The sequence below is a fragment of the Falco punctatus genome (assembly GCF_963210335.1).
Source record: "Falco punctatus genome assembly, chromosome: 5".
Classification (NCBI taxonomy): domain Eukaryota; kingdom Metazoa; phylum Chordata; class Aves; order Falconiformes; family Falconidae; genus Falco; species Falco punctatus.
Genome location: NC_137584.1, coordinates 90,667,770 through 90,681,672, shown reverse-complemented (window position 1 = coordinate 90,681,672; position 13,903 = coordinate 90,667,770). Strand labels below are relative to the sequence as shown.

The 13,903-nt window shown below is 40.4% G+C and overlaps 1 protein-coding gene across 9 annotated transcripts in view; it reads left to right on the top strand.

The window, feature by feature from the left end:
* Positions 1-13,903, top strand: part of EHBP1 (EH domain binding protein 1) — a 226,527-nt gene that overhangs the window by 81,023 nt on the left and 131,601 nt on the right. For all 9 annotated transcript variants that reach the window (XM_080389553.1, XM_080389552.1, XM_080389551.1 and 6 more), the window contains exons 6-7: positions 7,087-7,268; positions 10,220-10,359. In XM_080389553.1, the coding sequence (XP_080245679.1) occupies positions 7,087-7,268; positions 10,220-10,359 (322 nt within the window). The remainder of the gene's footprint in view (positions 1-7,086; positions 7,269-10,219; positions 10,360-13,903) is intronic.

The following is a 13,903-nucleotide window of genomic DNA, read 5'->3' as shown; positions in this document are numbered from 1 at the left end:
AATCTGTGTTTCTCTGCAGGCTTTTTAGCATTCACTTTTATAAAACTTGAAAAGATAGCCTCTAAAAATATTATGCTGTATGTCCTCCTTGTCTGGGAGAAAGTCAAAACTCATTGTTTCCTTTGACAGGATAACAATATCCAATTAGGAAACCTGTTGTCTTCCCTCGTTAGGTCTTCTTCTGAATAATGTCTGTACAGTGCTTACGCATTACTTAATGTATTTCTGTTAAAGAGGGACAATTTGGTATCTAAATAATTAAGAACTACACTTTTTGATCTGGTTTCTGCTGAATGGAAATCTTTTACTGTGTTCTCTCCGTGGGTGTGCGTTGCAAGGAGGGCAGTGGTGTCTCGGGATTAGAGCCTGCGGTGCCGCAGGGGTTGAAGGTCTGCGCGGGCAAGCTGAGTTCAGGTGCGCAGAGGTGAAATACATTCTGCTGTTTTCTGTGGAGGGACTCTCTCCCCAGCCCAGATAACCCAGAGGAATAAACCCCGTGAACAAAACCTGGCCGATATTGTGATCCTGTGTAATTCTAGATGTGTGAAGCCAGTTCAACAGAAAATACAAAGCTGTTTCTTACTTATTTGCACTTACTATATTAACCTTGAAGAAGACTTAGCAGGCAGTTGGTAATTACAGGACAGAAGGTCATTAAAAATACACTTTTAAGGAAAGAAGGCAGCATGAAATTTGCATTATTACATTATTTGGGTTTCCTTTAAAATAAGAATCTGAGTCCAGACCTTTCATAGGGAGGTGTTAATCTTTTGACTTCATTCAGAAGAGAGTTGGGTACTGTTTAATAGTGTGACGTGACTGTCGTGTCACCTGTGATCATCTTCCAAGTCAAAGTAGGCTGTGTGCTTTACATCTATGGTACAGACTGTCTGGTTTTATGCATTTGTCAGAGCATTTTAGTCCTCTTTGCTGTGAAAGGTCTGCTTTGGTGGGGAAAGATGGGGATGATTCCTAGAAAACGCTGGTGATTTATGGCATTGCTTCATACTAACCTTTTTGTAGAGTGAGATTAGGCTATGCAGATCCTTTCCGCTAGGCAGATCTTTATGTTAAGGGTGGCACTTACTATATAGTAACTTCTGGGATGTCTGACACTGCTCAGTCATGAATGTGGTGGAAGGGAATGGTGATGCATGGTTGCGTCATTGAGAAGACAGAAATCTGTGTGATAAGTGGGTCCGGTCGTATAACTGTGACAGTAACTGCAACTTCATCTGAATGGACTGTGGTTTGGCCAGCGTTCATTTTCCCTTCTCTACCCCCAAAGTTTGTAATGTGATGGGAGTTTGGGGGCTTGTGGAAGTAACTTAAAATGCTGTAGAGGGGATGTGTTGAGGACTGCTCCTTGAAAGCCCATCTGTAGCTATTTAAATAGCTGTTTGCAATGTGTCTCTGTATATACTGTAGGTCTTCTGCAAGGTGCCCCCACACTCATCCCAGCCTGGCCCTGCACTGCTTGCAGCTATGTGGCTTCTGACTGACTTGATTTTGTCTCTCTTTAGAGTAGGTTCTAGTTGTTTTGCATGTTGCATTCATGGATCCCTGCTAGCTTTTAAACCATGTGTACCGATGCCGTGTTAAAGGCCCGAAGCTGGTAAGAAACAGCCACGTTAGTGATGGCACCAGGGGGTGCACCTCTGCTGGTATCCGAGATGTTATTACGGTCTGTACAAATGCAGACAGTGTACTTAGAAATTGGGAACTGCCTGAATTCATTATTACTAATATTCTTCTGTACTAGAGAGGAATGCCGCTTTATTTATTTACATAATATTGCTTGCTCTGCGTATTTATTTGAATTCAGAAATCAAAGTACTACAGAGTATTAGGAGGTCTTTCTATTTTCTATATTAATTTTTGTGTTGCTAGCGTTGAGCTCTTCTTCTTCCTCCCGATTTTTACTCTTATGCTAGCTTTCCTGAAGTACCAGGGTACACAAGTATCAGCCATGCAGCCAGCGTAGTACAGGGCCAGCCACACACCACATCCCGCTGCTCCCCCAGCTGTGAACAGCTGGAACAGCCTGGTGCACTGCACATAGGTTTAGTTCACCAAAATATGGTGTGTGCTGGAGGCATTTCAGGGACTAAGGGGAGTAGCTGGAGGAGGCTGTCAAGGGGGATGGAGCTGCTTGTGAGAGAAAGGCATAACAGCGTGTAATACAAAAGCTTAAATTCCCTGACACAGGAGAGCATTTTGGAGAAGTATTGCAGTATGTTTATGTGTGGTTTTTGCTCTTCTTTAAGTAAATTATAATAATCACTTTGTCAACAATATACTTCATAAATAATACACAGGTTTCTTGAAGCCTTTGGTCGACCCAGCACAGCCATTATTCTCATATGTAAGAAGATAGGCTTCAGTAGTGCCTGCTAACATACCAAGTAGTTATTTTTTAATCATTCATTGGTGATTTTTCAAAGAATTCCTTTTTTTCTGGTATGCTGCTTCTCTTGCTGGAACTATACACTTTGCATGAAACAGCAAAGTTAAATTGTTAACCGGTATTCCACGTGTTATTCTTACGATCCAAACAGTGCCTATTCTCAAACACAGTAGTATGTTTGAGCTGGCAGATAACCTAGAGGTATTTGTATTTTACCAGTATTGTAGGTTATCGTCTATCTTTCTGTGATAGTCAAGTATCATAGTTGGTTTTATTTGCATAATGCATTGCCTTTCTTAAAAAGTAAAGAGTTTCCAAATTACTTTTCTTACAGAATGAACTCCATCTTGACAGTTAAGTGTTGTAGAGTATTTTGTCACCTGTTATCACATGAATCGTTTTCCTTTTGTAGCTTCAAAATTGACTTTTCCATGCACCCTTTCACAAATTGTGATGTGGCAGCTCTGGCAGTCACATGTAAGTGAAATACCTGGAGGCATAACTGAGCCTTACATATTTTAAACTTTGATTATATAGCCAAAATCAGAAAACTGAGCAATTAAAATATTTGCATTGGGATTCCCTATTTACTTTCCACAAAACTCCCTGTGCTCACACGAGACACGATTAACACCAGATCAGACTTTTACTGTTCAATGGATGTTAATTCTTTAGTATCTTACCAAAGTGTGCTTCTGTTTGATAGAACTTCCAGCCCACTGCTGAGCCGTTCCCATATACCCCATTCATAGGTATTTCTCGTGGATTATTTTGTCTCTGCTGATTTGAAAATTATTTATTCTTCTGCAAGAAAATTTCTCTGTGTTTCTGGGGTAACTCAGATTGTATCATACGAAGCATGTAGGGTTTTTTGAAGAAAATGTTACAACCTTTGTGAGAAGTGGTTATCAGCGTGTTCTGACATTTAAAGACAATTTTTAAAAAGTTGATTATGTGTCAGAGTAGAAAACGTAATCCATTGTGAAATCAGCCACATACCTAAGCACCTTGAGAGTATCCTTTTCAGGGGCAAAAAAGAAGTTTCTCCCCCTCTACTTATAGCTAAAACCACGTAAGGCCAAGCCTGTAGAGCTTAAAAGGAAAAAATGCTGCAACACTTCTAACACCCTTATTTTTCTGAGAGAGTAGGAGGGTGTACCTAAACTCACATGTTAAGGAAAATAAAACCTGGAAGATAGGGACTATCTGGTTTTGCTTGGGTTTGGGGGTTGGTGGTGTTTTTTTTTTTAAAGATGATAAATTCACGCATTTGGATTTTTATAGGCAATTGGAACCTGAAAAGATAACTTATGTCTTTGACCCACAAAAAGATTATGAAATTAATTCCTTTCTCAGGAAGACAGAACTTGATTGCTAAGTATGATTTATTCTTCACAGCGTCTCAGGATCTTTAGTGCTAGGAGAATCTTCTTGCCCGTGGCTGGCTTCTCCCCTGGGTACTGGCACACAGTGCCTGCACCCTTGTCTCCCCCCTCCTCTGTAGCAGCTGACCCCTGCAGATTTCAAAAGGAACTGGTGATGATCGCCTTCACGGGGAGAACTTTGCCTTTTCCTGATTCAGGTCTCTTATGTGCTCTCTGACCCAGATAATCTGAAGCTGCAAATGGCAAGATGATAATTTATACAACAAATAGATATTAAGTGAAAATGTACTTCCACATCATTCCAAAATTCTGCTGGCCTGATGTCCTTGTCCAGCGTTTGGCTGCTGGCAAGTTTAATGCTCCGTTCTTTCTCTTCGCTTCAGATTCTCCACTGAACTGGTCTTTGGGTTGGCTTATTTTGTTTGCTTTGACTTTTTTTAGTAAAATCACCATGATAAAGACAAGACATGCATCTGCGTTATCAGACAAGATGCTGTGTTTGTAACAAGAGAAAGTAGCTCTGCCCCCAGGTACACCTTCTGTTTTTCAGAGTCACTGGAGCCTGTTTGTGCTCCCTGGGACACTTCCCCAGGGACCTCCTGTGCGGTCCGGTCCGTGTGTGGCTCCCGTGGCGCAGGGTGTACGCAGCAGGTGGGCCGGCACTGAGGAGGCACGGGGAGCTACACAAGGAAATAATCCAGGTCTTTGGTGAGTGGGGGATGGTTACAGCTGCTGGGAAGTGATTTTCATAGTCAAACTGAGTACATCAGAATCCAGGCATGGTATTGCTGACCAGTGGTTCACCTGGGAGGCTGCGAGCAAGTGCCTACATTCAGGATTTTTTCTGTCTTAAGATCCGTTTCGTGCCGGGTGTAGATATACGTGATCTTTTCTGGGGTGCTTTAACTGATAAAGGGGAGTGAGGACATGACAACATATCTGCATCTTCTTTAAAAAGGAAAAAGAAAATCCCACCTTTTGTTTTGTTTTGGTGGGTTTTTTTAATCCTAATGGCATAATTTGGGAATAATGAACAAATTAAGAGTCTTTCCATACATTCAGCTTATGTTGCTAACTCTGATTTCAGTAAGAGTGACTGTGATACTGTAATGCAGATTTTAAAACTGGCTGAGGTATAATTGGTTTTTGTCTGCAAGTATAAGCTCATCCCAACTGATTTAAAGCAGAGTCTAGTCCCAAATTGTGTCAGATGTTTCCTAGTCATTACAGCCCACCCATCCCAGCAATGTTTTCCTTTGGCCTGCCTGCGGGTGAGGGTGTATTCGGGAGTCATACAGCTGTAGAACAGCTCTGTTGGAAAGGGACCTGGAAAGATCCTCTGGTCCTACCTGTCACAGGAGGGGGAGCCTAGATGGTTATCTGGCACCCTGTCCAGTCACACCTTGAAGACAAGGGGACTCTAGCACGTTCCTGGAGAGGTTGTTCCAGTGATTGACTGTTCTTGCTGTAAAAAATGTCTGTCTTCTCCCGACATGAAACTTCCTGGTGTAACTTGTACCCCTGGCCCCCTTGCTTTCCTTCTGTGACTCCAAATTACTTCTTAATTTCTGGTTGCTCCTGTCCTCTTTGGCAGAAAAGCACATGCACTAGCATCAGCAAGTAGTTTTTACCATGTCAGTTGCATAAATATTCGCAAGCCACATTATATATGCCAGTTCTCTCTAAAGATACTTTAAAAAAAACTAGAAGAGATATAAGCAAACTTTCTTTCTATTCACCTTGGCTACCATCTTAGTACCATAGTATGAATATTGAAAATTTAGTTTTATGGAACAAGTTGCTATTTAGATGCAAACTGCTTATGTATATTTAGCTGGAGAACGCGCAAAAGAAGTGCTGTGTCTCTCCCATTGCTCTGCACAGGCGCTGCAGTACATCTTGCCTTGGGTATAATGAGTTGCAACGTTTAGTTATTCTAAAGGTATGGTACAATAACAGATTACTGTTGTTCATATCTGTGTAATAATTGAAACTCCCTGATCATACTTTCCATTTTACACATTGTCAGAACCTTGGACCTTAATCTCGCTCTTTGATTGACAGCCGTGGCCAGGGAAAGAGCACTCGTATTGTTTGTGATAGTCGCATCTGTTCAACTTGATTCAGTTGAGAGTATTTGCATATTCTTAAGTATTTCTTCTGAGAGGACCTAAATCCTTCTCAAGTGTTTGATGCATTTTTGAAATTCATTCATAAGGTATCTACATGCACTAATAGTTCTGTATAATATTGCTGTGCATAATCTGACAGATAAGGCTAGTTTTTTAAACAAGGTATTCTTTGGGGATGACATATTACATTCTGACTTATTCTACTGGGCGGAAATGTCAAGTACTTTGAAAAAGGATGCTTGAATGTTTTGATTGAATTAGTATTCTTTATTCAACACAAATTGTCAACTGCAGTAAAATGTAGTCTTATTGTGAGAACATTTTTCAAAAGAGTTAACAGCAGTGCTTTTTTGTTTTATTTTTGTTACTAGAGCTGTATTGCATATAATCGTTCCTTTGCTGCTGGTGCTGATATTAGATTCTTAGATGCATTTTAGATTTTCTGAATTGTTAAACTGTGAGCAACACCTTCATCTTGAAATACAATGTAGGTTTTTATCTTTTTCTTTTTTTGCTTTTTATTTTTTCCTTGAAAAATTTTATCAATATTTTTGGAAACATTGTCAACCTTAATTTCAGAAACCTGTCACTCTTGGTAGCACATGTACAACGCTACTGAGAAGTACTATTGCTTTGAAAAATATTCAGGCATTATGTTTGAGCGTTGAACATAGATAGCAGTTCAAAATACCAATTTGATGGCTTCATGCGGCTATGTAAAGAAATATATGTGTGATTGAAAGCCATGGTTTCCATAGGTTGGAAGTCCTACTCCGGGACTATCCAAGTTTGGACAATACTAGTCCAGTTTGCCACAGAAGGAATGGAGATCCGTTCCCACTTGCTGAAATGGATGTGTGCTGTGGATGCTGCTACAAGCTCAAGCTGTTGAAGATCTAGGATCTCATATGGAAGGCCACTGATCGCAATGAATAACCTTTTTTTTCTGTTGCAGTAAGGAAACATCCAGAGAGCCATTAGTGGCTGACCTAGCTTAAGAAATGGACTTCTGTCTCTAGAAAGGACCATAGCAATCCCTGCTGCCTGTGTACTGGAAAAAAATAATTATGCAGGCTTAATCAGTTTATTTTTTTTTTGTGCACGTGCAGGTTTTAGTGTAACAGCACCTTTGGCATAAGTTTTGTTTTTCCTTTGTTTTCAGGAATCTCCTTCTGGACGCAGAAAAGCGCTTGCCACCAGCAGCATCAACATGAAGCAATATGCAAGCCCCATGCCTACACAGACAGATGTCAAGTTAAAATTCAAGCCTTTGTCTAAGAAAGTGGTATCTGCCACACTACAGTTCTCTTTGTCTTGTATTTTCCTGAGGGAAGGAAAAGCCACGTAAGTTGTTTTGTTTTTTTAAACCAGATAGCCTGCTTTGTGTTGCTTTTCAAAGAATTCTTTGGATAAAGAGCTCTTTCTGTATACAATGGCAGAATTTGAGAGTATCCTTCAGCATACCTATCATTCCTGCCATACTTAGTTTCTTAGCTGAGTAAAAGTCGTTTCTTACTCTGATTTTAGTCTTGTGTTCTTCAGAGACAAACAGCTTGTCCTCTACCCTTACAGACATTTTAAATAACAGCAGCTTAAAAATATCTACAGGTCTGAAATCAGCAGGAATATACGTTTGTGTGCGTGTGTGTGTTCATCCAACAATACCTTTAGCAGACTGCAAGGGAAATGTAAGAAGGAGAACTTACTTCTATTTCACCTATTTATATTTTACAAAGAGTGAAAGAAGGACAAAGCCAGCTGTAAGGTGAGAGAGGGTGGAGTCAGAAGTAAGATTTTGGGTTGAACACAAGAACATCCCATGAAAAGAGTTCAGCTGGGCACTGATCACCACTCCTCCTACTCGCTCGCTTGGTTCTGTCCCTTATTTCAACAGCCTTTGAAGGGCAGAGGGTACAGATCATTTTTGCAGATCCTATAACCTCTCATGCAATTTCTGCCAGATCCAAAATGCCAGATGTTGAGAACTTTGTGTGGCTGGAGGATGGATGGTTTGTCAGCCATCCTGTTTTGCTTTTCCTTTTTGTCTCTAGAATATGGAAATGTAACAATGGCAGAAAAAAAAGAGGTAGATGGGGAAACTACTGCTCTAGTGGTTCTTTTACGTCTTTTTAAATTTATTTTTCCCTCCAAAGGGCTGCTTACTTCTAGCTTACAGTATTCTGAATGCACTTGTAGACACTGCCCACTGCAATAAAAGTGCCCCAACACAGTTTCATGAGCAGCTTTAAGGTATATACTTTGACACAGAAACGTTTTTTGTCTGCGTGCTTTGAAAACCACACGTGCATTAATTACTATTAATTACTATTACTGTTTCCCTTCTCTCATTAACCTGTTGTGAACCACAGCTTGTCGTACCATATAAGAATTACATTTTGAAGTATTTAGCTGTGGTTTAATGTGACATTGCAGCTGAAAATGGGAATGAAAAAGTATCTGATAACCTCTTCGCTTTTTTGAACAACCAGCATCCATGAACTATACAGTAGCTAGCTATACTATGCTCTTAGTGGGTTTTGAGGCCATAATTTGTAAAAGCTGATCCATTTAGCATCACATGTACCTTCTTCTCATTGAAATCAATAGATTTCAGGCTGGAGACTGTAATTCAAGTAGAGCGTAAGTTAACAACAGGGCTTTAATATTGCTCTGAACCATGGACCTGGAGGGGCGGGGAAAAGCAAAAAGCTGTGGTTTGTGAAAGCATTGGTTTCTAGTGTGTGTAAATAGAGACTGTCTTACTAGTCAGTATAAAAGAGAGAATTCAGGTACCAGATACATGAACGTGCAAGACAAGGTAGCTAGGCCAAGGCTTGCTTACATCCCTTATAAGCTGCAGTAGTTTCATAAAGTGAGAGGCACTTCTATTTTACGCATTTTATAAAGAAAATACTGCAGCCTATTGCTGTGCAATACCAAAAATCATCTTATTTCTAAAACACAGGTAACAATATTTTGAAGTATGGATGCAGAAAGGACAGTAAAAAGAAATAGTACTTCAGAGACTTTTTAATTTATAAACTTTATGTGAACAGGTGATGTACAAGATCTGTGTGCTGACTGCTCCCAGCTTTTTGTCTTGGTGCATAAAAAAAACCTGCCCGTCAATGCAGTTATAGGATGCTGCATTTTTTCCCCTGTGCTTAAAGAGTCGATTTGACCTATTGGTTATCAAAACAGGAAGATGAAACCTTGAGGATTCTGCATGAACAGAAAGGTCTTTGTGACTTCTGATAGTTACTGATTTTGTATTTATTAATACCACTCCAGTTCATCAACACCTTTTCCTGTACTGTGGGACCCAACACTGAACGCAGTACCCTAGATGCAGTCCGAGTAAATGAGGGTCATGACTTCCCTCAGTCTGTGGCTCATGGTCCTGTTTCGGTGCATCTCAGGATGCTTTTCCCTCCTTTGGCTGTCAGGGCGTGGTGCCGACTCTCCTAGAGCTTGCTTGTTACCAGGGTCCCCAGACTGTTTTCAGCAGAGGTGCTCCAGGCAATCCCCAGTCTGTCCTACTGTAAGGAGCCAAAAAAAAAAACTTATTAATCCCAATAAACCTATTGAAATGGTTTTAAAAGAGAAGAGGTAAGATTACTGTTGCTCCAAGAATGACATCATGTACTTCAAAAATCTTGGGGTTTTGTGAAACAAACATAGAACATCCATATCTCTGAATCTCTGCCTGCTGTCACCTTTTCATCAAACATACATTTCATATGAAAGGTACAGTTCTGTGAAAGATATGTGTGTATGCGATACAGTCAAATAAGAATTGAAATTGGGCTTTGATATGTAATGGGCTTTGATCTTGTTAATGAATTCAGATATTTAGAAAAGGAATTTTAATTTCTGTAACAGTGTCAGGAGTTCTGAATGAATGTAGTGCTAGATGTCACATGCAGCATGTGGACAGTAGGTCTGACAAAACATTTCCATTTTAACCGAAGACCACCAGATAGGTGTTTACTAGCATGTCTGGGCTACTTTAAAATTTTAGGAAGCAGTCGTCAAATTGACTCTTCTTGCAAGGCAGCACTGGTTTTACCCTTTAGAATTTTGTTAGTATAAAACTTTCCCTTCAGAAATCAATATACGTAAATGTACTCATTTTGTTCTTTCCCTATACTCAAGATCAGATCTGAGATCAGAGACTTCCCTGAAGAAAAAAAGAAAGCATAAAAATATGTAAAGATTTTTTAAATAATGTGTCAGTATCAGATGTGGTATTAACAGGCTGCATTTTAATGCCTGGTTTGAACTCTGTTATTTAGGGATGAAGACATGCAAAGCCTGGCTAGTTTGATGAGTATGAAACAAGCTGATATTGGAAATCTAGATGATTTTGAGGAAGACAATGAAGAAGATGAAGGAAACAGAGTGAATCAAGAGGAAAAGGCTGCAAAAATTACAGGTTGGTTTTGCCACAGGGATAGTAAAATATAATTCCTTTGCTACTTGCCAGTTGCATTCCATGGATTTTATCCTTACGCTATATTTGTATTTAACGAAATCTCAACCAAAATAAAATTTAGGATAGTTTGATTGAAGGGGGACCCATTCATAACTCTGCAAAGTTTAGTATTTGTGAATATGAGAGCATTGCTTTGAATGTGCATGTGTTTCTCCTGATTTTAGGAGAGAATGCACTAAGTAGGTAGCATTTTAGGGAAGCAAAGAACCGGTATGAACAGAGGAGTAAAAAGGTGGAGGAAAAGGGTCAGTGAGTGAAAAGACAGGAGGATGAGCTGAAGTGAAATAATGAAGACAGTTTGTGAGAATAACTGCGAAATGAGTTGTGCCATGGGTAGGTGCTGGGGTTCTGCTCAATAACATGGTAATTCCAGGCGGCATACTTCTGCCTTTTGGTTGGGGGTGCTTCATGGAAATGGAATCAGGAGAATGTTAAAGGACTTTAACGCAATTTGATGGTAAGGTTGTTTGAAGTGAGATAGTATAACCACATTGGAATTGCTGATGAAAATGGTTAGTGTGTCCAGGATAGCTGAACTAATCGATGCAAGTCAGATCAGGATGTCATGATGTTAAATTGTTGGTAGAGATCATTATGTAGTACTGCTCCAGATGAGTTCTGTAGGAACTTTATTTTAGATTCTTTACTGTAAAAGAATCAGGGAAAGACAAATTAACTTCTGGTGCCAGCCTTCATGCCTGGCAGTGCTCTTTAAAAATGTTTGTTGAACTAAAGGGATCCTTCTTTAAGGTGGGGAAGAGCATTCCAAGCAGAGAAGTGAATTGTCAAATATGTTCTTGAAAATGCAGAGGAACGTTGGTTTGCTGTTACAGAACATTACTTTCATCACTTCTTTTTGAGCTTTCATTGCAATTGAAAGGTTCAGCCTGGAGTAGTTATTAGTTAGTTAAACTTGGTGTTGTGAAAAGATGCAAATTTGTTTTCTCCCCGCTTTACATATTCCATTAAACATTTTGTACCCTGACCAAGTCTCTACTTATGCTGTATGCGTCTGGTGCAGAGCAGATTGGAAAGTCCAGAATGAATTATTTGAGAAACAGAGATAATGTCTTCTTGGTCGGAGAGGCGACATGTATCGGTCTGGCCACACTGAAATCATTCTGCAAGGTCATCTTCTCATTTCTTGGTGTAACCTGGACAATTCAGGTGCGGGTCAGAACACCAGACCCAGGCCATCCGATTATTCAGAGAGAAGAGAAGCACACAGAAAGAGGTGGCTAGGTAAAGTCTGTATGCACGGTTGTGCAGAAATGTTTTATTGAGAACGCCAAGACACTGCACTGAGGACTGCTATGGAAAACCCAGGTGCAGAAGGACATCAGTTAAAAAGTAGCAGATCTTGGTCTTCAACTTTAGTGATTTTATTTTTTTCTTCAGCGTTCAGCATCTAAACAGGCCAATAAACCATTCCTGAACAAGCAAAAAGCTGATGTAGATTAGACTAGTCTGTCCGCTGTCCTTTGGCTACGTAGTGAACATTCCTGGAGACAGGGAGGGGTGAGCTGTCTGATGTGCCACACAAGGTCCTCACTCGAGTTGTTTTAGAGGCATTTCAGCTTTCCGTCTGTTGTTATAAAGGCCAAAATTACCTGTTCTAAGCAAACATTACGACACCTAGCTGAAAGGCAGAAGCAATGCTCCTGAACTGCAGTGTATCTGCTCATTGTGCAGCCTGTTCTGATGAGACCAGATGGGAGGGTTGGGTTGGACTTTCTGTGGATGCATCACTAAGGGAACCTGAGCGGGGAAAGGTCAGCCTTGGACTTTTTCTTGTGTTGGCTACAACATCTGAGTTGCTTCCTTAGCCTGGCTAGCTTTTCCCACATTAGACAAGGAGAGGGATGGGAGGGATGTGGAAGGAGAATGAGTGCACATAGCTTTCCTAGCAAATGGGAGAACGTAAAACACAGGACAGTAAGTAAACATTAATAAATAAAATTTAAAGGATCTATTTTCAACATGTGTTCAAGACAGGCAGCTGGAGTGACTCCTGTAATAAATATAATGAATGGAAAAAATAATAAAACGTAAGGAGAAGAGCTGAGGAACCAAGGGATAAAAGGTGGGAATCACTGCAGAAGAACAGAAGGAAATACAGAAAGAGGGAAATGAAGCAAAACTGATGTAGTGAAGTACTCTTTCTAAAATTTCTATCAAAAATAATTGGGTTTGCAGGATCCCCTAAAGTTAATTGAGGAAGTTACATAACCCTTTTGAAAGCTTGCTGCTACCAACGTTTTCTCATCTGCTGCTGTGTTAGGGTGTTGGCAGCTGAGCAAGCTGGAATGCCTTCACTGACTCAGAGTCCCCTGCGGCAAATCATTGCACCTCAGTGCGCCTGTTTTCCCAACTGTAAAAAGGGGGTACTGGCTATAACCACCTCACGGGAATGATGGGAGCATGACATGGTTAATATTTGTGAGCGAGCTTTGAAAAAGTGAAGTGTGAGTAGTAAAGCAGAAGGGGTTATTATCCTACATTTGGCTCAGTCTTCTCACAGAAACGTTGGATGTCTTGATGACTGAAATCTTGTCCTCAAGTCACAGCTGCAAGATTGGCTGCAAATCTTTGTCACAGAGATTGTTCCTTTTCACAGCGTACAAAAGATTATTATTTTTTTTTAATTTGGCCCAAAGTTGCAGCTTTATAGGTGAACAAATATATCCACCGCTAGGAGAACAAGGGAGACCTGCTGCATGGGGCTGTAGGTGGTGCAGGTGAGTTAGGAAACGGTGCTCCTCTGCCTTGATGCGTTGCCTAACTTGGGGTGAGTATCTCTGCCTCTCTTTCTTCAGCTATGAAATAAGTGGTGCAATACTGACCTACCTCAAAACCACTGTGAAATTTGATGTGGTCAACATGGGAACTGTTGTCATACAACTGACCTTAAGATCAGACTGAAAGATGTTTTCCACTCAAAGCACTACTTTTCACGTAAAAAAACCTCTCTCGGCCACAGGCTTTTTTCCCCTTCCTTCCCAATATTTCTTGCTTAATTTTTTTACGCGTAAAAGCTTTATCTCCACCTATCTCTGTTTTGTGTGAAGCTGATAATGATGTTTGTAGCCATGAAATATGTTCCAAATATTTTGTTTCTATGTGTTAATATAGATTAATTTAAACCTCTCAGAATTATCCTGTCCTTAGTCTTCAGTTGAAGACAAGGCATCCCAACGTACTTGAAGAAATATGGCTCATAGCTCACAAACTCAGGGTAGTTAGTAATAAATGCATTGCTTCTCTTAATGTTTTAATTGATACTTAAAGCCTCATGCTGAAGTTGATAGTTGCCTCCTGCTCCATTTGCACAGGAGCACGGTGACTGTCCTGGGGCACCACATGGACTCAGCAGTGTGGCCATGTGCTACCGATTGCAGAAGTCTGAATCCCAGCATATTTCAAGAGCAGGCTTCTGCAGAGCAATTTGTGTAGCCCTTTCTTGCCATTTGGGAAACTGTACCTC